General features: G+C 37.3%; 1 protein-coding gene across 5 annotated transcripts in view; it reads left to right on the top strand.

The window, feature by feature from the left end:
• UBE3D (ubiquitin protein ligase E3D) overlaps positions 1-27,653 on the top strand; it is an 81,398-nt gene that overhangs the window by 13,066 nt on the left and 40,679 nt on the right. For 4 of the 5 annotated variants that reach the window (XM_017825047.1, XM_017825027.1, XM_017825017.1 and 1 more), the window contains exons 6-8: positions 605-674; positions 1,464-1,572; positions 6,577-6,746. In XM_017825047.1, the coding sequence (XP_017680536.1) occupies positions 605-674; positions 1,464-1,572; positions 6,577-6,746 (349 nt within the window). Of the gene's footprint in view, positions 1-604; positions 675-1,463; positions 1,573-6,576; positions 6,747-7,572; positions 7,728-27,653 lie in introns of those variants that run through there. The other variant, XM_017825036.1, reaches the window with a different exon arrangement.

Below are 27,653 nucleotides of genomic sequence, written 5' to 3'. Positions count from 1 at the left end.
TGATGGGGATTAAATTATGTCCTCAAGCACTTACATTTAGTGTTAAAGGCTGTCTTAGTGAAGCTTTTGGTGAACGTTGAAACTCAGAATGTATGCAGTGCTAGTGTTGAGTAAGTGTGATTTTTGGAAAGAAGTTCCATTCTGTTCTTTAAGCAAAGAAGAAAATTATTCCCCTGTGTGTGCTGTTATTAAAACTGTCTCTTGTGATTCACTGCAGCATTACTGAGCAGCAGAGGGTACTAAAATACTTATGTAAGCTATGCTGATCTCAGTGCTTTAGGGAAGTCCTTTCAATTCATCTTTCAGGTTTGGCTTGAGCTCTTGCTTTGTTTCAAGGTGATTGTTCCCAGCGTTAACAAAGATCAATATGAATGATAAATTGCTGATCATGTAATTAGCTCAGAACAGTTTTCTTCAGGTAATGTAGGTTTTTTGTTATGGTTGCTTCACCTCCTACAAACCAAAGCAGAATTTGACCGTCTGCTGCACTTCTTAATGGAGTACTGAACAAATGTTTAATTAGTTTAGCGATAGGCTGTCTTATAGTCTAATCTTAACAAGTTGGTTATTCTATTATACTTCAAAAATGTTTTTGTCATTTTAGATACCATTAAATATTATGTCACCGAGGTGATTATTCAACCATCTGAGGGAAGTTTCAGCCCAATACCAAGGTAACAAAAAAAAAAATCAGGTAATTTGCTCATGTGTATGTTTTAGAAAGGATGCTAGAAATGCTCTAATGTTGTAGTTTCTTGAATAATTACATGTAATTAACAGTGCAATTTTACGTAATCATCCCAGAATTAAGCATTGTAAAGGTAATGTAGTTTGAATTCATCTAAATGCAGTTCTGTTTGCTCGTCTTTGTGTGTGACACAGGAGAGAGATTGTGTATAATTTGTCACAGTCTCTCACTATTCAGATGATAAACCAAAATGAAATACTTATTTTTTGAACTATTTAAGCTTACATGACGTCTGATGACTAATTATGGAAATGGAAAGTTACATCATGTAAAGTTAAATTAAGTAAAGCTTGAAATATTTAATTGGAACTGAGATTTTTGAAATTTCAAGCAATTCAGTTTGAAATTAAGACTAAGATGAAACAGAATCTGATCTATCTATCTTGTATCATGTACTACCATTAGTCACAGTTCTCTCTTTTTGTAAATTGTATTTGAAATACGTGCATCGTTCTAAACTTTGTGTAAAGATCATATGTGTAAAGGGAAAGCTTTTATTCAGCATTTGACATTTGGTATCAGCCCAAATAAAGGATGTGGAGCAATTTAGAATGCTGATCTGTTAAAAAATTCCTGTTGCAGGAAATAGAAAATTGTAGGATATAGTGAAATTGCCAGTATGGAGATACTCATGTATCTGTAGTGCATTGATATGAATGACTTTGCCCATTTAACTGTTATGAAAACATATAATATGTGGTTCATTCTTAAACAGGTCTCAATTTGTGCAGAGCATGGTTGCTCAGTGTCTTTTGGAATTATCCTCTGCTAAAAGCACATTTAGATTCACTGTAAAAGGGGATAATGGAAAAACCTATATTCTGGTAAGTTTTTAAATCTTCATCTTACTGAAAAAGTTTAACCTATGTATCCCAGCTCCTAAAATTTATTATTTATGCTGTTAGTTATTGTATCTTTAAAGAAAATTAACAAATTCAAATTCTTGAAGTAGTTCTGAAGAGTTCTGTTCAAGTAAGAAATCTCCAAGTTCTTTAATGTAAGTAGATGTACATGTAGAAATTTTCTCTTGTTGTTACATTAATGAAAGTACTACAGACACACCAGAAGTAGCACTGGTTTGTATTCAGAAAACATGGAAAGTTTAAGTTTTAACTTTTTAATATATATCTTATCTTCTTGCTCCAGTGCTTCTTATCTTTAATAACAAGAAGTGAATCAAGTTGCGTAGCATCTTTCCCAGGTATTGTCTTAAGTCAGCAGAGACTACTAATGTAGTCAGTACATTGCATTGGAAAGTGAATTGCAAACAGAACTAAAATTGCCTGTTATACTTAATGTTCCAATGCTGCTAAACTTGGTTAAGCTTGATATTTAAATAGTGACAGCTAGATTCCTCAAACTTTTAAGATGGATAGGAATTATTTTAATACTATACACTTGTTGTAACTAAGGGTGTTTTCTTTTATTCCTGAACTAAATATAGGTATAGCGTTTGTATTTTTGCAGTTTATACAAAAAATTCATAGACGCAAAGATAAAGAAATACATGATTATAGATTCCTGCCCTGGATAAACTTATAGATGCACTTTCTTGAGGCAGACAATCTAATTACGTAAATTGTTTTATATATGCATTGTTCAAGTTCTGTTATTTCTGAACACCCAGGTGCTGAAGAAAGTGCATATCTCTTGCTTTTGAGTAAATTTTAGTGCCAGGATAACATTTGTACAACCACTGAGAAATACCTCTTTTGTGATGGCAAAATTAAGGTTTCATGAGTGGACCTGTAATTGTCACTATGTGTTATCTAATTGAGGAGTCAATAAAAGTTGTTGTGAGTTTTTCTTTGTAGCTTACGTGCTTCCAAGTTACCTAAAATTCTGCTGCTTAAGTAGATTGCCATTACTCTTAGCTCTGAGTTGCATTTTTGCAGATGTATTGATTAGGGGAGCAGGCTGAATGAGATAGGGCTGGCTTCTGATTGGCATCTCTTCCTTTTTATTAGTTAGTTACTAGTTTTTTGGGGGTGTTCTTTGTGTTTAACATCAGAAAGCCCTTACTCATGTCTGGACTTAGGTTCTGGCAACTGTATACACATCAACAGGTATTCTGGAGTTGTGAGTTAAGTCTTAGGGCTCAGAGGCCTTGTGGACACAAGTATAATTTGGACACTGTTTATATTAATGATTGTCAACACCTAACAGTAAAAAATGTAGGTGCTTGAGGCTGTGAGTATACAGCCAAGTTACAGAAGGAGTCTCATCACTGATACATAGTGAACCAGCTGTCCCACCTGTTTGTTTTGATAATGAGCCAAAGATTGTAGTTGACAGTGTTTGTGCTTACATACATGAATGCACACAGCTTAGGGTGTGTATGTGATAATTAGGGTTAAGGTTTCTCACGGGTATGTTTAAGTTTTTTTTAAACCACAGATATTATATACACTTGTTTTCCGTGTTTCCTCTGTATGTATCACTTAACATTACCAGTTATGCTATTTGCAGATATCATAATATGAGTTTCTGTTGTTTAAGTTATACTTATTCTGTTGTTCAAGGTGTATACTACTTATGTTGGGGGTATTTTTAAAGGATGTCAATAAATAAAAGTCTCTTTGTCTCAGGAAAAAAAAAAAAGTGGTGCATACAGATTTCCTTATTTGTCCTAACTATATGTCTGCCCTCTCTACCTTCTGTAAAAGGTGAATCACTTGCCTCCTCTCTTTGCTAAACTGTTGAAGTGTTCCCTACCTTGCATGACTTACAAGCTAAGAATAAGAGGAGGACAGCAAATGGGCAGTGAGATAGGAGAACATGAGCAAAATGGTACATTACTGATCAGCATAGCAGCATCTTAATAGATGTCTGTTTTTTCTGTACTATTAAAAAGTATAGCTTTGAAAGAGGTGAATAAGTAGTTTTCTGGATAGATACAGAGAATTCATATAATGGATGGGATCAACCTGATAAAACCCAAAAAGATACATCTATGAAAATCAAGAAGTGTGTGGTAGAATTTAAATACTATCTCCAGTCTTTCAGTACTGAATGAAAGACCTTTTTTGGAGTGTGAAGTGCCTTGAAAGTAAGGCAGCTTGTATTTCGGGAGTGACTGGAGAGGGAGTGGGAAAATATCCCAAGAAATTTAATGTGTAAAAAAAAGGGAGAGACCTGATTGTTGGGCCATGTCTTGAAGAGCATGTGCAAAACAAGTTTGCATTTGTTAAGATTGGTGAAGGGGTGGAGGTTGCAGTGATCAAGAAGTGCGTTAATGAGAACCTTGTTGAGACTTAGCTACCCAGTTCTCTTAGCGACCTTTATTCTTTGTGAAGTATGTGCAAGCCACATCTTTACCTGCACAGTCTGAATGTGAGGACAAAGTAGCTGTAATGAAAGATGTTTGTGTTAGTGACCTGTGTGATGATAAAAGTAATAGTAATGCCTGCAATAACTAAGAAAGAACGAGCAAGGAAAAATAAAAGCTTTTTTTTTACCCATATTAAGTTTGAATTGATGCCTAATTGTTCACAAGATTGTAGTATTTCACTACCTGGATTGAGTCTTGTGAAGTATAACTGAGATAGATTTGTTGTAGCTTTTCTCCTAAGAACATCTTTGAGGTCTATTGACAAAGTGATTTAAAAGTGAAGGAAAACAATGAAAAAAAGACCAACAAAACCCCAGAGACTTTCTTCTTATGCTGTCATTTCAGAAAAAGTCATCAATTGCACTATTAATGAATTCTAAACTTTATATGTTTATCTTTCTGTAAAGGTTCTTTACTTACTGGAGTTAATATGAAGGGAAGTTGGTTGTGCAAGCTCTGCTGTACAAAGTGGTAGAAAGGAAGGAAAGATAGCACGTTGTGAGTAACGTAGTTGAAAGCACAGATCAAAATATGAAACTGTCTTAGCCAGAAATAACATAAACTGCTTTGAGTCAACACACTGAGTCTGGGTGAGTGGTTGTTCATTCAGACCGAAAGCAAGATCAAAATTAATTTATACATGAGGAAAAGAATGAAAATACTGCCAAAAGAAGGAAATGTAGTTCAGAAGTTGATTTTCTCATGGCCAGGAGTCCTTCCACCCCCATTTTCTTTCTCTGTATTGTGTGCTAAATTATTAATACAGACCTGTTACATTGCTGTTGAGACAAAGACATATTCTGAACAAGTGGTAGAACGTGATTTTCAGATGCTATATATCAACACTTGTGGTGGAAAGAAGTGCTTGTCAGATGGAACCATGTTGCAAATGAAATGCTTTAGTTGCTTTCTCTAAGGCAAATTGCAGAAGGATTCTGAAAGGAGTAGACATCTATTGGCTGCATTGTTCTCTAGACTAAGTTTGAAGCATATTCCCCTTCTGAAAAGCATCCCAGGAAGCTCCTTCACAGGGAATTGATAGTAATTTCAAAAGGAAGAAATTCTGTTTCGTTAAAACTAAAAGTGTTCAGAGTGACCTGTGTGTAAAGGCACTTCTCTTTTTTCACCATTGTCTCCAACACCTCCTCAGCACTTGGCTTAAAGCACCTTGTGTAATGGTCCCAGCTAATGAGGTGTATTTTGCACTTTAGGCTATAAATGTGTAGATTGAGTTACCAGAGCAAAACTGATGAACAACCACTTGCTAAGCCAAGTGCAGTTGCTTGTCATCATTTATGTGCATATGCTAAAGTGATTCTCCTCCTCCCATCCCTCCCAAGCTATCTTTATCAATATATCTCATTCCTTCTTTATGAAGCTTCCACTGTAATGTTCTGAGCCTTGGGCTCTGATAAATTGTGACTGTCACATTCAATTACAACATATACTATGTGTCCTGTTAATGGTGGCTTTTTCCCTCCACCAGGGGATATCATGTGTCTGCTGCCTAACATCATGTAACTTGTTTTACTTGAAGCTGATTAGATCATGAGAAGCAGAAGATTGCTCTCTGGTGAGCAGCACTGCATAAATCCTGTTTTCTGTGATAAATATTTCATATATAAACATTTCATACAGGCTCTGCACTTGCAAAAATTGATTTCCATTGTTAACTCGTATCACTTCACTGCTGCAGGCTGTGAATAAAGGAAAAGCCTGACTTTTTATACAGTGTTTTTAGTATGAAAGCCCTGGTTCCAAGTCGGAACACTGATGCCCAATCACACAAAGATTAAATAAGATCCATAATGTGATGCAAAAAGTTCAGATTTCTCAAAACTCGCTCCAGTAAATATCCCCTGAATTGCTGGGAGCAAATAGTGCTGAAGAATGCCAGTCCCATTATGAAATTTGATATAGATTTATTTTCCAAGTAAGAGTTTGTTACAGCTGTTTGTAAATCTCAGTGTTCCTTTTAGACCTTGTTAATTGGTGTCTTCTTCCTTGCATGTTTTAGCTCCATCTAGTCATGACTACCACTTATAAAAATCCTCTATTTTTGGCACTTTCGGTGAGCAGTCTTTCAGTTCCCTGTCTTTAGCCCTCAATTGCTCAACACCATATGCTTGACTACCTCCAAAAAAACCCAAAAGAAATTGGAGAAATAATCCATCTGCTACTGAAGGAGATGACTTGGGACTGTTTAGTTACTATCAAAGGAAGTGTGCTACACTCAATAAAAGAGACAGCTTCACAGAAATGATTTTAAGAGTGACTGTGATAAATCAGGCATCAGTTCATTGTATTAATCCTTTTTTCTCCACTAGATGCTGTGCAGACTGTGCTGAATAATAAAATGTCAATTTATGTCTGTTAAACCATTGTTGGAAACTTTGTAAGAATGTAGCTTTAGTATCAGCTGATTTAGAGTCAGAGTAAAGTAACAAGTTGAAATTGATATAATCTACAGTAAAATAAATTATTTCTTCATTTATAGATATGGCTTTTAAATTCTGACACATTGCTGGTGGAGTCTTTAGGAAGTTCCTCCTCTCTCAGTGTTCTTACACTGTTTGGAGATATTTTCATGCCTAGCTCTGGACCAGTGGGGACCTGGAATGCTGTCAAAGTCCTTTACCAGCCATGCATTAAATGCAGAAATAAGGAGTAAGTACAGCCTTTTCTGAAGTCAGGTTCTGATATTTGATTTGCTTTGCATTAGTATTTTTTTGATGTTCATTTTTAAAAATATTCTTTTAAGCACAATGCCAGAGAAGTAGTATTTGGTTTCTGTTAGGGCCAGAGAGAATCTGGTTGTTAAATTTTTCCACTCTGATATTAAAATATAGACCAAAGAGTTATGATTTTTCTAAGGACACTTGTAGATAACTTAGATGTTAGTGTTTAAATTTAATTTGCTTTCAGCCTAGTGGTGACATTATTTCAAAAAGAAGCAGGGCCCTAAGAAAAGGGGAAAGAGAAGAGGTGAGGGAGGTAGTTGAGTACAATGTCATATAAATGTTTTACTTGGATGTATTCAAGTCTACCAGAGCCCTCATAAAGGAAACATTGGATTTCAGCAAGCTTTGAATTCAACATTATGAAAAACATACACTGCCTAACATGTTAAAGCCTTTATCTGTTGGAAAGCAAAGATAAGAGAATATTGATTAAGCAGTAGCTCCAATGTTTGCAGGTGACGGAGTATGATTTTAGCATAGTTTTCTGCGTTTGTTTTTACAGTGATAGAGAAAAAAGTACTGATTTTGTATAAGTCACACTTAAATAGTGGTTTGGTATTGTTATTTCTTTAACCTTTTGGAAACTAGATGAAAAATTTAAATAGGTATGAATGTATTTGAATTTAGAAAACAGTCCCTCCAGACTCAGTCAAAACACAGCTAATTCATAGCCCAAGACCTCATAGAAGTACAGCGAAAATGTTGTCTCACACAAACTAGCAAAGCTGTGTATGATTTTAATGTTTTTGTAGGAGAAACCTACACCTTGCAAGCATGTATGATTCATCGTAATGTGTTTATCCTGGGTGTTGCCAAGTGTATCCTTTTTGTTTTTCAAACAGATCCAATGCTAAATAGCTGAAATAAACTGACATAGGGAAAGAATACAAAATTCTAATATTTAGCAAAAAGGTCACTCTACATTGTTAATGTTATTCATGTAAGAAAAAATAGCTTTATTAATGTAATAGCCTCAGAAGCTGGCATTGGAAAACCTCTGTGATCCAAATGCTATTTAATGATCCAAAATACATCGTAAAGCGTTATCACTTAAAGTGCTCCTTCTGAGAATGGGAGATATTGCAACCTGCTATAAGATGAAAGATATTTCACATACCACTCTTAAGTCTTACAGAAGTGTAACTTACAGTTTTGCTTTTCAAGTTTCAGTTCTATATCACTGAGAAGATTGAATTACCTTAACACACGATCAATTACTCTGACATGTTATTGAGATAAAAGTCGTATCTACTTAGTCATTTACCTAGCATTCACAATTCCTTTTCTTGAATGGAGTTCTCAGCAGCAGAATTTTACTGTGAAATTATATTCAGTTCTTTCCCCAGACAGACTTGTTACAAATCACTTTTTTCTGAAGATTATTTTGTATTTATCTTTGGGATTTTGCACTGAGCATGAGGCACAACTGAGGTTTTAATTCTTATCTGACAGTAATTGACATTTTTCCCTGTCCAGTCCCTAGACAAATGCAACAATATAAGTGAAAGAACAGAGGATTCTTTTTAAGGTTCAGAAACTAAAGGAACTGTTAGTTTGGTATTGTTTTCCCATTTTTATATTTCTTAATAAAGTACAGTAAAAAGGACATTAGCACTTCAGTTTGTTTCCACTAACTCATGTCAGTTGGCTGGAATTACTACTTGGATCTGTGAAATAAGTCTGAAGTCTTTCTGTATTGAACATGAATGTAAACACAGTGGAAGGAAAAATACCAAGACCAGTACAACATATTTAATGCAATGTGTTTGCATTTAGATCTCAAATATTATTTCAAGAATTCTAAACCAAGCATGCTAGTTCCAAATATTTTAGATGCCCACATTTCAATAATAATTATAATACTACCCTGCTTGCTTCTATGTACACCTGCCTTTGAAATAATGCAAAGGTTTCAGAGCCCATGGCCTGCTCCCCATGAGTGGGGAGTAAGCAAGGACACCTTCTGTGTAGGAAGCAGTCAGCAGCAAGTCTGCTTGTGACCTAGACACCAGCAGACACCAATAGCTACAAGGCATAAGCATGCACTCTGGTAACCTATTGCACATCAGAGAGCCTCTTCAGTTGCTGTGAGTCCCTGGGTACACTCGGGTCCTGTCCAATTCCTGCAAGGCCAGAATCTGAACTGTGTAATGAGAGGGAAAGAAAACACCTTCCTTACGTGTGGACACTGCAGAGTCTGTGCTGGTTAGCTGGGCCATAGGTAAGACAGATTAAGGTAAACTAGAAGTAAAAGTATTGTTTGTAATATCTAAATATAATAACGTAATCACATATTTGTAAAACACAGGTGACGAAATGAAACAAAATCTGTACTTAGTCTACTTACACAACCATAAATATACTTACTCTGAGAGAAATACATGGTTCCATGGTAGCAGTCGAGGTCTCGGGATTTGTGAAAGTCTCCCTAGGCAAACTGCTGCTGCTAGAGAGAGTCGGACTGGGATTGCTTAATAATTCACATTCAGGCACCTTTTTTTGAAGTAAGCCTTAGGTTCAGATTCCTGGGGATTCACTTGAATATGTTTCTTATGGGGAGCGTAGTAGCTTTTATGTGTGATCTTTCTTTTCAAGACTTTTGAGATGTCAGAAGAAATTTATTGTCTCACTCCAAAACTCATTTTATTCCTTCTTTATTCAGAGCACAGTTTTGGAATTCTTCATAATTAACTTAATGCTTATTTCTCTTCCTCAGATATAGAAGTGCTTTTTTCCCCTTAAACTAAAAATTATGTCCTGTGAAGAGCACTGCTTCAGTGAGCAACAAAACTCTCTTTCCTCCAGTAAATCACTGACATAAATCTATCGCTGTACCTTACATTCAGTATTACTCTAAATGTTAACAATGTAAAGGAAACAAACATTTGAGTAGGATAAATGTCCATGGTTCATTACTGGCTGCTGAGTGGTAATTGCCCATTTGAAGGGTTAGCTGTCCTGAAGCCTGCTGTAAGAAAACTGTGGTCAGAGTTAGACCGAGTGTTGCTACAAAGGTAGCCACTTGTGTGGCAACAACATGCTGATTTCATGTTCCATTTGTTGATCTGTGTTGACCATCAGATCCTTTCTGGTGGATTGCAGTCTAATAAGCAGCCTTCCTCATCGTGTTTGCACACATGTCCTTTGCCAAGTTATATCCTAATTTGGTCCAGAACCTTTTTCTCTTTTGGCCATGGCCATTTTTGTTTCCAACATGTGGCCAGTGATGGCTCTTCCCACCTCCATGTTGTCTGTGGAAGGAGAATCATCTGTCTTGTTCAAGTCTCTGGTAGGGCGACTTAGATATGGATAGGAACAAACTAAGAACATGTCATGTGGAACCTCTGTCCATATACCTTTTTTTTTGGCAATGAATTGTTAACAGTTGTGCTCTCTATATTCTTTGTATGTTAGACTATGTTGCTCAAGAACATTCAGAAGCTTTAAAGGCGTTGTGAAGTTAAAATATGGCTAGGAATATCCAGACATGCTATTTATAGTGTAGTTCTTGGCATTTCTCTCTGCGGATCTGTATTCCTCTGATCTTCTGGAGGGTAGCCTTTAAGTGTTGTAGTGATTTGTATCACTCCTTCAGCAGTTAAGCAGGGTTAGAAGCACTTAGGTGTGTGTTATGTGTGATAACACAAATTCTGTATAGGTCCATCTACAGTTAGGGTTTCAGCCCTTGGGGGAGCTTTGTGACAATCCTTTCACAACAAATTAGTTGCAATTGCATACTGTCAATTTGTTCTTATCGCACATGAAAAAAGTGTCTTATCAATGTGGTTGAGTCCCATGAGAGAAGGATGCCTGGTGCATTTTCTGCTCCATCCTTACTTAGGTATTTGTGGATCATGAGTATGTGATTATGTTCGTTCCCCCCACTTTTCTCTCTGCAAGGCTCCCTTTCTCCACCTACAAATCTGCTGTGCAGACAGAAGAGGTCTTCCTTTCAAGTAACAGGTTCTTGGCAAATAACACCTTATGCAGACAGCCTTGACTGGTGGGAGTGATAATGGTAAATACTGCTGAAGTGAGTGTGTTGTAAAAATGTATGAAGAAAATTGAAAATACTGCAACATGACAGTTCAACCATAACTTGATCTCAGAAAATATATGTGAAGGTACAGTTAGAGGAAAATTGCACTTTTCCCTTTATAGTAGAGTGCTAGACAAAGCTTTGTCAGAAGGTCACTGAGAACTTTTTATATCTCACATGTATCTAGAGTCTCTGTGAATGGTTTACAGCTTTTGCAGAAGCCTTCTTTTGTGTAAGAATTTACTGCTTATAATTTGAGAGTTGAAAAATGACTTCTAGAAATTGCTCATTTTATTAGCTTTAGAGGGACAAGAATAAGCTTGAAAATCGAGTTTGTGGCTGAAAACCTGGAGGTTTTGAGTCCCAGTGCTCTTAATACAGTCCATATATAGTGAGCTGTTTATGAAGCTGTTATTGACGTATTCCGGAATGTTGTTTATTTATCCCAAGAATGGCTCTCATTCTGTATATATCATCATGGCTGGGCTTCGTGAATGAAGATTTGTGGAGGGCTCTACCCACGTTTGTTGCAAGCACGCTGGTGGTTTAAAAGGCCAATATGAGATAGGCACGTCCGGTTGCAAGACTCCTTAGGTGGTATATTCTGCAAGACACGATTCTTTCTGCGTTGTCTTTTCTCCTCAAGGGTGATCCTGTGTGCTTTCTCAAAAGAAGCAGCAGCGTTATAGATGGTGTGTCTCCAGACCTCCCGCCTGGAGGCCAGAGTAGACCAGTGATGTTGATCAATATGGCCAAGGCTGAGATGTTGTTTCAGGGAGTCCTTGTATCTTTTCTTCGGGGCTCCTCTCATGTGGCAGCCAGTGGCAAGTTCACCATAAAGCAGGATCTTAGGGAGGCGGTGGTCCTTCATCCTTGAGATATGCCCTGCCCAGAGCAGCTGTGTTCTCAGCAACATGGCCTCAATACTTGTGACTGCTGCTTGTTCTAGAACAGATGTATTAGTTCTAGAGTAATTCACCTGTCATAAAAACATCAAACTGTGTCACTGTTTCACTGATTTCACTGATTTTTGTATGTCTGAAATAAAATGTCTTTTCCTAGTGTTTCAGTGACTCTTGCCTATAGAAAACTTATGGGAACACACAGATCAGGAGTTAATTGACTGAAGGGTGACCAGTGTTTCACTGTTTTGTGCTCTCTTTAAGCTGATTTCTGTATATCTAGAATGATTAATGAGTGGGTGTGATTGTAAAAGGATGGTGAAGGATCTGGTTTGTTTCAGATAATTTTTTTTTTTTCTGTTCCCTTCTTGAATTATTTCCTGTGTCAAGTTAAGAGAACTGCCACCACAGAGGGGCTAGGTTGCCTTAAAAGATGTGACTGAGCAGTCAGGCAAAAATTTTTTTTAAAAGATGCAGTCTGATGCCAATCAGGGTTTTGGGACGGGAAGGAAAAAAATACTTTTCAGAGTTTCACAGAGATGTAGAAGCTATAAACCTCACAAACTTTGAATGCTTGGGCAACAAACTGCTCTTCAGTACTGGTAACATCTTCTCCCACCTCTTGGAAAAGGTGTATGCAACTTTTAAGTGTAAGATTCAGGAGAAATATCCTGACTTTCCTGTTTATTGAAACTAGACCTGCATGCGCAGCATCCTTTTATGGTAGTTACTTAGGAACTTAATTATTGTTTCTAAACACAGGTCTGATATATCTTTCCAGCTCTTCCAAACTGTCATATTTTTTTGTATCTAATCTTTCCAATTATAAATAGTGTTAGAAGTACTAACTGAAGTAGAGGAAAATGTTGGAATAAACTCTTTGTCTACCAAATAAGTTCTGATATTTTTGCTCAAAAATTTTGCTCATGTTATCATTCCAGCTGAGATTTTTGCATAGGCTGCCATCTTTTGCTCATCTTTTGAAATTTAATGTTGAAGTCCGAGGAGAAAGGATTCTGTCTGGTTTTTAAAAAGGGGATTTGTAATCCCAAATTTCTTAGCATTTGTTAGTAATGGGACCAATAGCCTGCCTTTCTTCTTGTGTAGCGTGAAAGATGCTGATGTGTCACTCCTCATCTTGCAGGGTACTGCTGTTTTACTCTGCATTAGAAGTGTTAAATGCTATATACATGGGCAATGTAAAAATAAGAAATTTACTCTAAGTGGTATAGCTTAGCTACTTCTTACAGTCTAATTTTTTTTTATAAAAAATTGATAAATATGCTATAAAGATCTATCACGTTTAATATGCTTTTGAATTAGGATTTGTGATTCTGTAATATGGTAGAACAAAAAATACAATCAGGCTTATATATTTTTTTCTGTATTGTCCATATTTATTTGTGAAATGCTGCAATTCAGGTAAGTACAATTTTGGTAGTTCTCGTGTCTCTTTGGTTCATAGTGCTGTAGTTCAACTCTTTTGGGAATCTTAGGATTGGTAATAAGAGAAATGTCAATTTGGATGGGAAAAATTGTAGATTAAAAGCGGCCAGATTATCTGAAACTAATTTAAAATGTGTAGTCTGAAACAACTGCATTTTTAGATAGTTTATTCCACTTTTATGCAATTATAAGAATTGCCACGCTAGGTCAGAGCAGTGTAACATCTAACTCAGTATCCCCCCTCTGCATCAAGGGATGTTCATCAGATTGGTGTGTGAGCCCCAGCACTTCCTTGTACTCTCAGCTCATCAGTTGTTGTTTTAAGGATGTTAGAGAGTACAGCCGTGCCAATTTCCTTTGCAATCTATCCATTCATCTTTTGACCATCTGAATAAATACTTTTTGACCTTACTACTGCTGTCTGCCTCCACACTCTCTTGTAACAGCAAGTTCCAGAAGTTTACTATCATGTGTAGTACTCTTTTAACCTCTTCTGAACTCATGTCCTCTTAGATCTAGGAGTGGGGATTTAGTGAACAACAATTCTGCATTCTTACCAGCAAAATGGACATGGGGATCCTAAATTACAGCATGCAGTGATCTTGCTGATTACATTTAGGACTTAGATTTACAGGCCAGTTTGCTGGAAGGAAATGAATGTCACATCTATTCAAGTGTTACTATGTATATATATATATATATCTATATCTATTATATTCATTTTGCTTTCCTTGTAGCACTGCTTTTTTGAAAGCCAGATAGCCTAACTGTGATAGTGTTGATCTGTTGAGGATAATTGTATAATTGTACATCAAACTATAGCAGATTTCCACTTGGAAGCTTACAGTTTGTTTCTCATAGAGTTATAAAGACTGTTGGGTTCACTCAGGAACTGTAAGTACTCAACTCTTATAATGCTTTTTAAATTATGGGATTTATTTGAGCAAGCATGAATCAAATAATGAGCCAAGAGTGAAAAAAATAAAGCTTATAAAAGGCTTTTGGACAGATTGCTGACAAGAACTACTTAAACCTCAAAACTTGATTTATTGAATTTGAGGATCTTGCTCTGTTTTAAATTAATTAGCATTTGTTGTTTCCACTGTATTTCTCCATGACAGGCTGTGTAAACTAACGTACTTAGATTAACAAAATTTTACTGCCAATTTTACTGGAAATGCTTTTTAAATCAGTAAGGCTAAAGCAAATTGGGAGTTTATGATTTGAGATCAAGAAAGGCTAATTTGTGAAGCTGGTCAGGATATTTCCATTTTTGTGGGGGGGAGGGCAACAACAGGATATTGCTGTTGGTTGTTTATTTTGAGTCTGGTAGCATCAAAACAGAACAAGCAATTCTGTTGGCTGCTCTGAATACTGGCTTTAAGCTATGGAGTAAATAATTTGTATAACTAATAGGCATAATAAATGATCCCTATCGCAGAATGACTAAGGTTGAAGGAACCACTGGTGGAGTCATGTGGTCCAACCTCCCTGCTCAAGAGGGGTCATCATAGAGCACATTGCACAGAATTGTGTCTAGATGGTTCTTGAATATCTCCAGTGAGGGAGACTCCACAACCTCTGCACTGTGCAGATTGTCACTCATAGATTGCCTCTGCTGTCACCCACACAGTAAAGAAGTTTTTCCTCATGTTCAGGTGGAGCTTTCTGTGCATCAGTTTCTGCCCACTGCCGCTTGTCCTATTGCTTGTACTACTGAGAAGAGCCTGGATCCATCCTCTTGGCATCCTCCCTTCAGATACTTGGAGACATTGATAAAGTCCCCTGTAAATCGTCTCTTCTTGAGGCTGAACAGGCCCCTCTCTCTCAGCCTTTCCTCATAAGAGAGATGCTCCAGTCCCCTCATCATCTTCATGCTGGACCCACTCCAGGAGCTCCCTGTCTCTCTTGTACTGAGGGGTCCAGAGATGGACACAGTACTCAAGATGTGGCCTCACCAGGGCTGAGTAGAGGGGCAGGATCACCTCCCTTGACCTACTGACAATGCTTTCCTAATGCACCCCAGGATTCCATTGTCATCCTTGGCCACAAGGACACAGAGCTGGCTCATGGACAGCTTACTGTCCACCAGGACCCCCAGGTCCTTCAATGCACAGCTGCTTCCCAGCAGGGCAGCCCCCCGTACTGGTGCTGGGGTTTATTCCTCCCCAATTGCAGGATCCTGCATTTGACTTTGTTGAATTTCAAAAGGTTCTTCTCTGCCCATCTCTCCAACCTGTCGAGGTCTCAGCACTCTGGTGTATCAGCCACTCTTCCCAGCTTTGTGTCATCAGCAAACTTGCTGGGATAAAATTGCTGCAGAATTTTAGAACCTCATTCAAGTAATTGCCAAAGGCAGGACTATTAGATCTACTCACAAGTGAGCTGTTGGATTGACCATGCTTATTTTCCTTCTGTGTACGGTTACAAGTATTAAAGTTCATTTACATTCTTCCCAGAGTGTGTGCATTACTGTAATACCTGTTAAGCCTTCATAGGGTCTTGTTGAGGATGGTTTTCCAGGAAAATGACTGCAAGCATGTATGTCAACTGCATGTCCATGACTCCAAAGCTGCAGGTGCAGCTTTTCAGCTGGTACTAATGTGCAGTTCCATAGTATCAGTAGCAGAACTGGTTAGAAGTTGAGTTTTAAGCTAAGCACAATTTTTCTTTCCCCTGTAGACACTGACTTTTCTGAACCCTCCAAAACCGTTTTATTTCAGTATGGATGTGTTGTTGAGGTAGTTGCACTGTTGTATGAACTTGTTTTTCCTTGTTGACTGACTTCCCAACTATGTTTCTCTCAAAGCGATATGGTTGAACAAGATATCCTATTTCTTCATTTTTGCCCAAAGTTGATATCTTAGAATGGAAACAATTGTATGGCCCACAGAGAACACTGATGAAGCATTTCTTAGGTACTTTTTACACTGAATTTTTTTACAGGTTCAAAACTTCCTCCAGAAGTTGGTGGGTATTTTTTAAAGAATCCAACATAGTTTTGGCCAAATAGAATTAATGCTGGTAATGCAAAGAATCATCTTCTAAAAAGGGCAATTAAAAGGTCTCCAAGAGAAGTCATCAGATATTTAACGATTTAGCATATTTTGAATCTAATATCATTACCAAATATGAGCCTTACTAAAAAATTTGTCAATATTCTCTGCTTCTTTTTTTCAGCTTTATGAGTTTTACTGCTGCAAACTACTGTTCAGCTGATGCAGAAATGGCTGCATGTCATTAATGTTATTAAGGCCTCTAACTTTTTAAGCATATTAACTCTTGTCTAGGTTGAGTTATGTTATTGAATACTATATTTTGGTTTCTGAAACTGATGAAACTCTCACTGGGTGTTGCAAGAAGAAATCAGTAACTGATAAGCTGTTATTTGCCCTCCAACATAGCAATCCTGCAGACACTTATAGATAGCACCTCTGCATCTCTCCTTTACACAAGGGACCATTTAATTTAACACAGGTGAATTTCTTGTTTCACCAGCTATGTGTGATGCAAGTCTAACTCAGCAAATTTTTTCAAGAATATAGTGTAGTAGTGGGTACTAGATAACTGTAATGTTCATTGATTGCTTTCAGTAGAAATTTGAAAGAACATACACCTCTATAGTTGATCATGAAAAAGTTTATCATGAAAAAGCTTAGACTGGACCTTCAAAACTTCCTAACATCAGAGCAGTGAGATTCCTGCAGAGCCTTCTAGTAGGAATAATGGTGTCAAGAAACAGAATTGCTTTTAAGGTGAAGCACGCTAAAGCTGGGAAAAAGGAATGCTTCAGCACAATGCCTGTTCTTGCAAGGAGTGAGCCTTTTGGCTGGGAGATGCCTTCTAGTTTTGTTTTCCAGCTCTGTCACTGACCTGCCAGAAGACTTCAAAGTTCACCTTCACCATATCTCTCTTGCTCTCTGGAAGCTCTTAGGACTGACATCTTTGAATATAAAGCTTCACTGGTACCACAGTCTTGGTTGGACTGTTATTCAACAATTTATCAATTATCAAGTGTGGTGTTATTTCTTTACCTATGGTGTGTTCTCCTACATCTGAAGTCCATTCTAATTAACTTATATGGAAAAGATTTATAGTACTTTATCTGCAGGTGTCTTACTTTCAGCTGTTGCATCTCCACTTTGAATAAGGTCATCTGCTCAAAGGCTTCTCTTCTCATTGAGCTGATGTCTGTGACTCAGTCTTTCCATTCCTACTTTACTTCTTTTCATCAAAGCTGTGTTTTAGTCTGTCTGTAACATCAGCATTGACTTGGTTTAAACCTAGATTTAGTCTTCCTTCTAAATCCCCTTCCTCTTCCTTTTTCTTCTGCTCTTGCTTGTGTCCAGAACTCAGCTGCCAGCTTGTATGTTTCCCTTTCCTGTTTCTCACACTTCTAAGCTCAGACTAGCTTTCCCTTTTTCTTGATCCATAAAATTTTAAGAAAGCTCATAAAATTAAATTAAAGAGCCAAAATAATCTGCATTCACTGATCGGCTTTTGTCTAGGTATGTGTGTGTGCAGTGCAGCCCCAACAGTGCTGTCTCAGAAGGGTGGCGTGTGGCCTGTGTAATTCCTCAGCTCTGCTTCGTGTCTGCGGTAGGACAGCAGGACAGCTCTGCAAAAGTTCTGCGTAGGGCTTCGTCAGCATCAGTGTGGATCATACAGGCACTCTTAAATCTCTGCCATAACAGAAGGGGAAAGCTTCAGAATAGTTGAAAGGGGAAACTTGGGAATTAGCTCTGAGGAGAGGACGTGTTAAAACTGGGGACAGTTTTGTGAAGGGTGGAGCGGTTATTTATGGAAGGATATTTCCCTGCACAGAGGACGACTGACAGACGTGTGAGGACATAGTGGCAGGGGACAGGGAAAAGGGGCTAGTGGAAAGTTGATCTTTCCAGACTGACAGTCAGTCTGCTGTGAGTTTCCAAAGTGAGCCGTGGGATGTAGTAAAATCTGTAAAAAATGTTTCTGTAGCAGTTTATGATTTTGAATTAATTTGAATTTTATTTGTAGGAGAGGAAGCTGTGCTCTTGACTGCTAGTTTCATTTATTTGAGATTTAATTGCTCGTTAAATTTGACTTATAGCCACATCAGATACTTTAATGTCAATGTTGTGTTAATACCTGCATAGAGTGAGCTTCTGTACAATTTTTGCCAGAGGTACAATTTTTTATGAAAGAAAGGGAAAATGATGATAAAAATAAACTCTTCCATTAAAATTGTGGTTTCAGTGTGAAAGTGAAAATACGATGTGAAATTCTAGCTTTAGTCATTTTGTTTGGTAAAGGTTTGGATTAAATGAGTAGAAATAATAAATTTTGCTGTCAGCGAATTCAGGATCAACCAATTCTGTGATTTGTGGTGTTCCTTACTTCGCTGTGGGTTATTGCATCCTGAAATACTGAATTTCCTTCTCTTCTGAAGTTGGAACATTAGGGAAAAAAACCTCAAAGCAGCAAGATGAGAGATTTTTTAACAGTGATTACAGCATTTTTTTTGTACAGCAGGATAACTTCTCCCTTTGGATTCAGACATAATGTTCTGGAGTGCCTGGTATTTGTGAATACTTCTATATGGAATATCAACAGCAGTGTGGAAAAGATATAATTTTACCCAAAGGTTTAAAAATCAGAGGCCAGAAAACATTTTCATCTTTATATTGTTTTGAATATCCATTTCAACTTCAGAAATGGCCCCCTGCTTGGTATAATAGGACTTAAAAAGGAAATTAAAGTTTATGGAGCATGTGCATCTTCATGTGGCACAGCTGATAGGAATAACCTCCATGAGAACATCCAGGGAAGTGACTAGGAAACCAGAGGCTCTAGGTACAGAGTAACAGCAGTGCTGTCCCATCACTGATCATACAGACCATTGGTTCTTTCAACTTTGATTTAATTTGATTTTTTTTCTTAAATAATTTTTCTCTACCACTTGCCTGGTTTATTATGCTGACGAAATAAGTGTTATTATTTATTGCTAGTCTATGGCTCTGAAGGCACACCTGTTTCAATACTGTTGGGACCCTGTTAGGGCAAGGTAGCAAAGACACCATCCCCTCTGGTACCACGTGCTGGTGTTGAGGCTGCTGGTTGGTGTGACAGTGGTAGTGAGGAGCAGTGGGAGGTGGGCAGTTGGAGAGACCTGGTGGGAAGGTACTGGCATCTAACATGAGTACAGTTCACATAATTTGCCTACGAGTTTCAGCAGACGGCTCTGTCCTAATAAGTGATAGCTAGGCTATGAGCTCTGTAGGCTCGTATTATGGGCTATATTTTCTGCATAGGGCCTAATGCCCTTAGTTTGTGGTTGGAGCCTTTACTGACGATTGTGGTGTGACCACTAGTAGCAAGGCAAGGGGATACCACATTGCTTACTGGGTTTGCTGCTTACCACCTCTCTGCTGCTCCCCCTGCAATGCCTAGAGGAGAAACTTAGATTGTCTCATGGAAGCTAACTCTGCTTTTCGGTCATGGCCTTAGGTGAGGTTACTGCACCAACCGTCGGCCCTGCTTTTGCATCACAGGCATGTGAGCCACTTGACAGTCAAGTCCTCAACTGCTGCAGTTTAGAGCATATGGCTGAAGGCAAATTGTTGCCAATTTTGGACTGCTTAAAGACACTGCACTATGAACCATGACAGTTTAGGAAATGAGGGATGAGCAGTTCAGATATCCAGGCAGGGTTAACAGCTGAGACCAGTAGCTTCATCAGTTATCTCATCATTGCTCATCCATCAGGACACTGAGTACCTAAAACTGAGTGATGCAAATACCTCCCAGTGCACAGAAACAGCAGATCACACCAGCTTTGCAGCATTTAAGCATTGACTCTGAATATCTTCTGTTTTCACCTGTAACTACTAATTTTTTTAAAAAATTAGTCATTACTTAATAAACCTTTGTTGATTTATCATAATAATATTTATAAATACATTTCTAATGGCTAGGTGCAAGGATTTCAACAGTCTCTTTCCTAAAGCCACATTAGTCAGTATAAGCTCAGACTGATGTGTAGACAATTTTTTTCCCCAAACTCACAAGGAAGTGTAAAGAAGTTACGATATTGCTTTAGCAAGGCCCACTGGGATTTGGGATTATTTATCTAAACCTTTATTGAAGACAAAAACTCTTCTATGTTTAGTCATACAGAGCACAGCTGCTCTTCAGACAGTCCAGGGCACTTTAAAAACAAAGAGAATTTGTTGAAATAAAGGAGAAAAGTATAAAGGATCTTCCCTCTGAATTCTTTTACTGCAAAGCCACAGTTACTATGAGCTACTAATGTAAAAAGTAAAATAGAGTGGCAGCACCTCTTGAATTTTAAGGCCATTTCACTATACTAGGAGCCAACAGTGGAAAACTTTTAACATTGTTAGAAGAAAACTACTTGCAACACTGGAGAAAAGGCAGAAGACGGAAAAGGTATGCCTCATTCCCTAGCAGGAGGATTAATTCTCCTCTACAATTAATCTGATTTCTTAGCCTCATTCTTCAGCACCCAAATCTCTGTTCTTTCTCAGAGAGGTAATTTTTACTCATGTATGCCACTGTTGGGACCTCAGTTTAGCAGTCCCCTACTTCTTTCTCCTAGGAAGCTCTAGAAGGAGAATTAAGTGGAATATATTTCATGAGATACTTTATGTTCAACTCCCTCCTGTTTTCTTTCAGTAATTAGGAAATGAAACTGTCTCCACAGGCTTGAAAATGAAAAAATCTAATGTAAAATTAGACCATTTAATTAAATTATAAAAATTGAACCTAATATTTTTAGGGAAGATATTTTACAAGAGGCCACAGTGTGGTTGGTAGAAAGTTTTAAGTTCCACACTTTCAAAGCACCAGAGTTGCTTTAGATGTTTTCACTCCTTTTGTAAATCTGAGCAATCTGTGTATCCAGAAACTTAAACACATTTTTTGTCACTCAAGAAATTAGGCATTCTGCTTTTGTGAGAGTTATACATTGATAAATACCTTCACTATTTCATTCAGCCTTCCTTTGGATAAATTTCTGCCATTTTAATTTTCATGTTCTTTGTTTCGGATTAAGCTTTGATTCTTACTTCTTTTTACCAAACCAGTAAGAGTGCACTCCTCTGCCAGCAATTCAGAGTAAGTGATTTCTGTTCTATAGATCATTCAGAGACACAACTGGAGCGTCGGACACGATGATGTAATCTCATTAAACTGAGTTCACTGCTTCTGTAGACATGTCCACATCCTGTTGTACAGGGTATTCTGTCTTCAGCGTTAAATTTCCACATAACACAACAAAAATTTGTAACACTGCATATTTGCTGTAATGCCTAAAGGGTATAAGTTACTCTAGTAAGGGTAAATTTTATGTTGTTAGTGTCAGAAACCTTCTTTGAAACTAGGAAAGTATACTTCCTCCTCTTTGCAAAGGTCCCCGTTTATCAAGGCTTTCTGATAACTAGGTCTGAAAAGCTGTTCAGTGAGGTTCCTCTGAAATAATTTACATTGACTGGCAATCCATACAGGGCAGTCTGCAGGTAAGTGAACTGCACGTCTCAGAAAACCTTGAAGAAAAAATGCAAGCCTGAATGTACCTGGGGCTGGTATTACCTTTTTTACAGGCAGTGACACTGAATATTGTATGAAAGGCTGCAGACATAGATGTTTTGGGTTACCAATTAAGCTACAGATACTGATCTTCAAGAAGCATGTGCATGTATTTTTACACTGTGTAGATACAACAAGAATATGTAATCTCTCTCATGCCCCAGATAATAATGAGGTTTTATTTCAATAAATGATGGGAACATTGTCTTGGAATGTCATTGTATTCACCTTGCTTAATGTAAAAGGATTTAATCTGGATACAAATTCTACTTTTATGGATGCAGAATTGGTAAAATAATCTTTAAATCTGATTAAAAACCAAACAGTTATCTTTCATCTCTTGAATTGTTTTGCTGGTTTGGGATTTTTTTTGTTTTTTCAGCAGCATCTGTGAGATTTGAGATTTTGTCAGTAATGGGTATTGAAATTGAGCATACATGACCCAGTTTCTGCTAATCTGTAGATATTTCAGTCAGATGTATGAATTTGGAAATCATCTGGTAGCTGTTTTGGTCAAGCAAACCGGGTATTTTTGGACCAACTCCAGTAATGTCTCGGTGAGCAAAGGAGGACTTCAAACAGATGAAACTGGAAAACAAGTCAATCACAGATGAAATTAGGAGCTGCAATAACTTCAAATAATTCTTATCCTTGTGTTTATGATGGTTATAATTATTATAGGAGGTCAAGAATGGCATGTATAGTCATTTTTAATCTTGGACAATCTGTACTGGTTTCTTTTGAAATAGTTATACAAATAAAATTCCTTGCTAAGGTGGTGGAAGGAATTGTTTCATTGCCCCTATTTTCATTGGGAGAATTTCTACTTCTCTTTGAAAACTAAGTTATCTTTACTCTCTCCAGCTTTGAGCTTTTTTTATGCATTTGCTCTTTGAATAATTTGCTCAACTGAGAGTTGATTGGGTGAACTGAAGTGAATTAAATGCCATTTCAAATGGCATTGGTCTTCTCTTTCTTAAGCATCTGACCCTCAACAGGTCTGAGCATAGTGCTTGTGAGATTTTTGGAACCTTTTGTACTGAACTAGTTAAAAAAATTAATTTTTGTATTTGATCTGCCTTGCCACTGTTTTGAATGATGGATTTGGACTTTTTGGTTGACTCTTTATCAACCTTTCACATTTTACATAGTGCAAAATAATTCTCAGATATTGAACATAGCATTTGTACACAGGAAATCTTTCTGTGAAGTAAAGGGCCCTTGTATTTGTGATAGGATACTTGACACCATGTGTTTTATCTTCGCCAATATAACACCTCATTTTGATGAATTTTAAATAAAGGTTATAGTTTCATGGAGAGATGTAAAGGCACATCAGGAGAGTAGTGTTATTGATAGCATCGGGGTGTTCAACATAAAGACATGCCAGTATTTTTTGGCAAAGACGTTTATGTCTTCCCCCTGAGTCTTCCTCCTGTATAATGATTGAAGTTTTCAATCTGTGAAAGGGGAAAGAGGCAGGGAGGTGTCTGTAAAATCATTCCTGTATGAGAGTTTAGTGGAAGTTTAGCCCAGGAGAGAGCAGAGATATTTTGTGTTTTCTCTTGGCCTTTTGCCTAGTGTCATGATGGCTGGGGTGGCTGAGAGACAGCCAGTTGTCTCAGCCTTCAGCTGGGAAGGTAGGCTGTGTACAGGAGATGCTGGATAGGGTGCAGACAAGGAGGAGGCACCCTGCTTTTATGACACACCACTAGAGTCCCTTGATAAGATTTTGTAAGAGATAACCTTAGAATTCGAGTACTTGATTCATACATGCTGGGAAGGAGGCTTTTTAGGTTGATGGTGTTGCTGCTCACATTTGGTATTCCCTGCAAGTAAGATGGCACCAGTCAGGTCGTTAGCATAGGTCAATAGCACGCTGTTCTGTGTCCTCTGTGTCCATCCCAAGCACAGTAGTCTACAGTTATTGCCATACACTAGGGAAATTATGAGCCATCTGTTCTAATTTAGACCAAGATGTATCCAGAAAGGACTCAAGAGGTGGTTAAGGTGAAGAAAAGTATTTTAAGGACATACAAAGCTATCCCTTTGTTCTGAGCTGTAGGCATATTCAAGAAAACTGCAGTCTAGAGTCATAGGACAACTGTTGCTAATCCAGATGGTGATGACCAGCAGCACTGCCATCCTCCACTATGGATCAGCAGTGATCTGGCTACAACAGTCTGATCTTTATTGTTTTCAAAGAAGTTATTTTAATTCTTTCCACCTGGGATGCAGTAAGACATGAAGAAAATGCAGCTTAAAGCCTTAACACAACCATTAAAGTGAAGAAGCATATTCTAAAGCATCGGCCATGAAGGTTTTATGAGAGCAATTTGCTTCTCCATTTAGTCAGACCATGTTGCTCTGCTGCTAAGAAGTCAGTAATTAGTACTTTGGAGCTGCTTCAGCAGTTCTGCATAGTGTGGATGCATAGTGTAGAGCAGTCACAGCAGACTTTAGACGATGCCCAGCAAGAGCTAAACTCCTGTGCTTTTCTTGATTTTTTAGGAGAACTTCTAAATTAACATGTGGATTCTACTGTTGCAGCCAGCTAGGCAAAAGTTAGTAGGAATTTTTAAAAAGTAGTTTCAAGAAAATATATTGTGAGTCAGTTGAATTCTGTCTGCCATGTTTTCTTCATGTTGTGTCTAGATATGTTTGACATCACGAGCCCAGCAGGAGCTGTTTTCTCCATGAGCTTGTATCCCTCAGTCAGATGCTCTAAAGCAGAACTTTATTTTAATTGATGAAAATTTGCTGCAGTTTTCTGCTTTTACATCTTTAGCTTTTGCAATAAACTCTTGATCTTGTAGATGAATGGAGAAAGAATGTCTCTCTCCATAGGCAGTTATTGCTGTGGGTTGGCTCTGTGAATAGAACTGCTGCTGCTGTACATTTATGGACAGTGGTTTTGCAGGTAGGGCGAATCCTGGGACATAGCTGGCAGGCTTGCGATTTTATATCCAAGGTCAGTTCCCAAAAAATTAAAAATCACATTTTCTCTTCATTCTTTGATCAGCTTATTTTTGCTTCCGTGGTGCTGAAACTAAATAAAGATGATAATGTCTTAGTTATACTCATTGACCATCTGTGCATGCTTTGAGTACTGTTGTGAATTTTAAATTTAGTACATTTGCAATGTTCATGATCCCACGCATCTAGGTGCCCCATTGAACATAAGTCTGCTTTAGACATTGTTGCTTGATTTAGGTTTTCATACATTCATTTCAGATACTATGAATCTTCAACCTGAAGGTTGCAGAATAGATGAACACCTGCTAATCCTTCTGTGATGTTTAAGCTTTATTTCAGTGATTCTTGCAGCTGAAATTCCGTTTTGTCTTCAGCAGAAACAGTACAGTTGGTGCTGTTTTGCAATGTAATGAAAATATTTTATGGGTGATAGAGTTTATGACTTAAAAGTAATGCTTTTGAAATTGCATAGCAGTCATCTGGAGGAGGGAAGGCAATGTAAAAAAGCTGTTGGTGAACACCCAAAAATCTTTAGATGGAGAAGTATGTTGAGCATTACTTTGAAATTATGTACTCCAAGGCAAAGTTACTCCTGGACAGGATTAAAATCTCAAGATTTATTGCCATGTAAAAAGTTGTAGGATGTTGAGATAGCTTTTCTGTGCTTCAGAGGAATAATCTACTTGTAAGCACTTTGTCTTGGCACAATATACTAATGCAGTTCTTTGGTCTTCCAGTTTTGCTCTTTACCATTTTAAGAAAAAAAGAATTGAATTCTGCGTGCTATTCAGAGGCTTTATTTGTGCTAACAACATTTTTTAATAACTGTACCAAAACCAATGCAATTACGTTTAAGTTAATATGGGGCAGTTGGGTCTAATATAAATGTTGGTTGGTGTGAAACAAAAGAAAATTAATTTGGGCTGTGCTTTACAGATTGAGATAGGCAGCTTTTACTACTCTAACTTCCCTTAAATAGCTTAAAATGATCAAAGCATGTCAAGAAGTTGTAAAATAATTTAAAATACATTAATAAAATTAATGTCGATGAAATTCATATGCAGTTGTTTCATGGAAACAAAATAATTTAGTCCATTGCCTTTTAATGTACCTTTTAGCATGAGTTATTTAATCTATGCTATGTACTGGAGTTAGACATGAGAAAAGTGCATGTGGAATATCGATTTTAAATCATAAAAGCATTCATCAGAGAAAATGGAGTGATTGTACTTAAAAGGCACTTTGAAATATCACAAGACCATTTGATATTTCTTATGTCAGCCCTTCTGAAAAATATTATGGCACTAGTACTCTGGTGAGGTTAAATTTTAATTTTCATTATAAGACTTTCTTATTAGTAATAAATAACTTGGCCTTTTCAGATGGTGACAGATTGAAAGTTCAAGAAGGACATATTTTGTAGGATGAGGTATTTTAAACCATCTAAATTGTTTTTGTAGTGGATTTCTAGCTGAATTCTTTTTGACCAGACCCTAGAATACATTGTTTTTCCATTCAAAATATGCACTGCTAAGAAAAAAGATAGAATACTGTCAATAATGACCGTGTGCTTGTGTATACAACTACTGGATCTGTTCATATTAATGTATAGAAATATGCAAAATTGTATATTAATATGATAAATGTATATATAACTAATATAATTCTGTATACTATATTAAAGTATATGTATGGTGTACTATATATAATTCACTTTATTACAAGGATTACATATCAGTAATTTTCTGATAAGAATGCTTTGCAGAAGAGAGTATTTGAGACTCCTTGAAAGTATAGAAATTCAGTTAAGTGAAATCCTGTCTCTGTAGTGCTAAGACTGGAGAAAAGGTTTAAAACTTAAGAGATGGAGCTTCTGTTGTTGACCACTGTAGTCCATTGCAAAAAATATAATGCATGCTCTCTGTCTTCTTACTTCCATAGATATGTTGTTCTTCTCTTGCTCGTTCCCTTGCAAGGACACCAGTGGGTTAAATTTCACTTCTTCCCTTTTTTATCTCTTATGAGAGACTTAATACCTGATGGTTTGGGATACCATGCGACTAGTAAAGATTCCAGGGATCTTTACTAGTGTGCTCAAAACCCATGCTTGACATTCCCAGCTGTTGAGAATGAATAATGAACTGCATTAGAACATGACCACAGATGTTTGTTTTAGGAGGGAAGCAGTGATTCTGTAAAGCAAGTTTTTTTCCATAGGAATTTGCTGTAGGCTGTGAAAGTACCACACTTCCTGGTGTTCCATATTATTTAATTTTGTCTACAGTAATGAGCATGCATTGATTTTTATGTCATTTTTAGATCACTGTAAGGATAATTAAAAGTATAAATACCTTAGCCTCTCGGTACGTTAAGTATATAGGCACATCATCAACCATAATTTAGAATTGTTTTTAGATTAAATCATTTTTACAAATAGTTATTTAATTTAGCAGGTTTGTCCTTTGGTTCAGTAAAGTCATCTGTCATTTCTGTCAGTGCTGTAGCTTGTGGAAAGGGCAGCTTTAACAACATTCAGTGAGCTCTGAGAGTCAGGGCTGAGCTTCTGTCAGCTTTTATATTGGATTCTTCAGCACAGGCTTGATTCAGCAAAGTGCTGAAGCTGTAGCTAACATAGTAATCTCTGTCAAGGGTTTCATGTCATTGGGAGTCCTAAATGCAGAGTGCATTTACCTGGATCATAACTAATAAAGTCAAGTTAATATAGTGCCTCGGCAACACTGAGTAGTGCCCTGAGTAAGAGCTTTTTCATTTTCTAGTTTTGACCTCTGTACACTACCTACAGTTAATGTATTTATAGAAGCAGCCTGCTAAATCAGAGGGGGGGGGTGCGCTGTTCCTCTTCCAAAGCAGACTTATTTTGTCT

The sequence above is a fragment of the Lepidothrix coronata genome, unplaced genomic scaffold (assembly GCF_001604755.1).
Source record: "Lepidothrix coronata isolate B3197 unplaced genomic scaffold, Lepidothrix_coronata-1.0 Scaffold4, whole genome shotgun sequence".
Taxonomy (NCBI): domain Eukaryota; kingdom Metazoa; phylum Chordata; class Aves; order Passeriformes; family Pipridae; genus Lepidothrix; species Lepidothrix coronata.
Note: the sequence above shows the minus strand (reverse complement) of the source record. Positions and strands in the feature narration are given on the sequence as shown.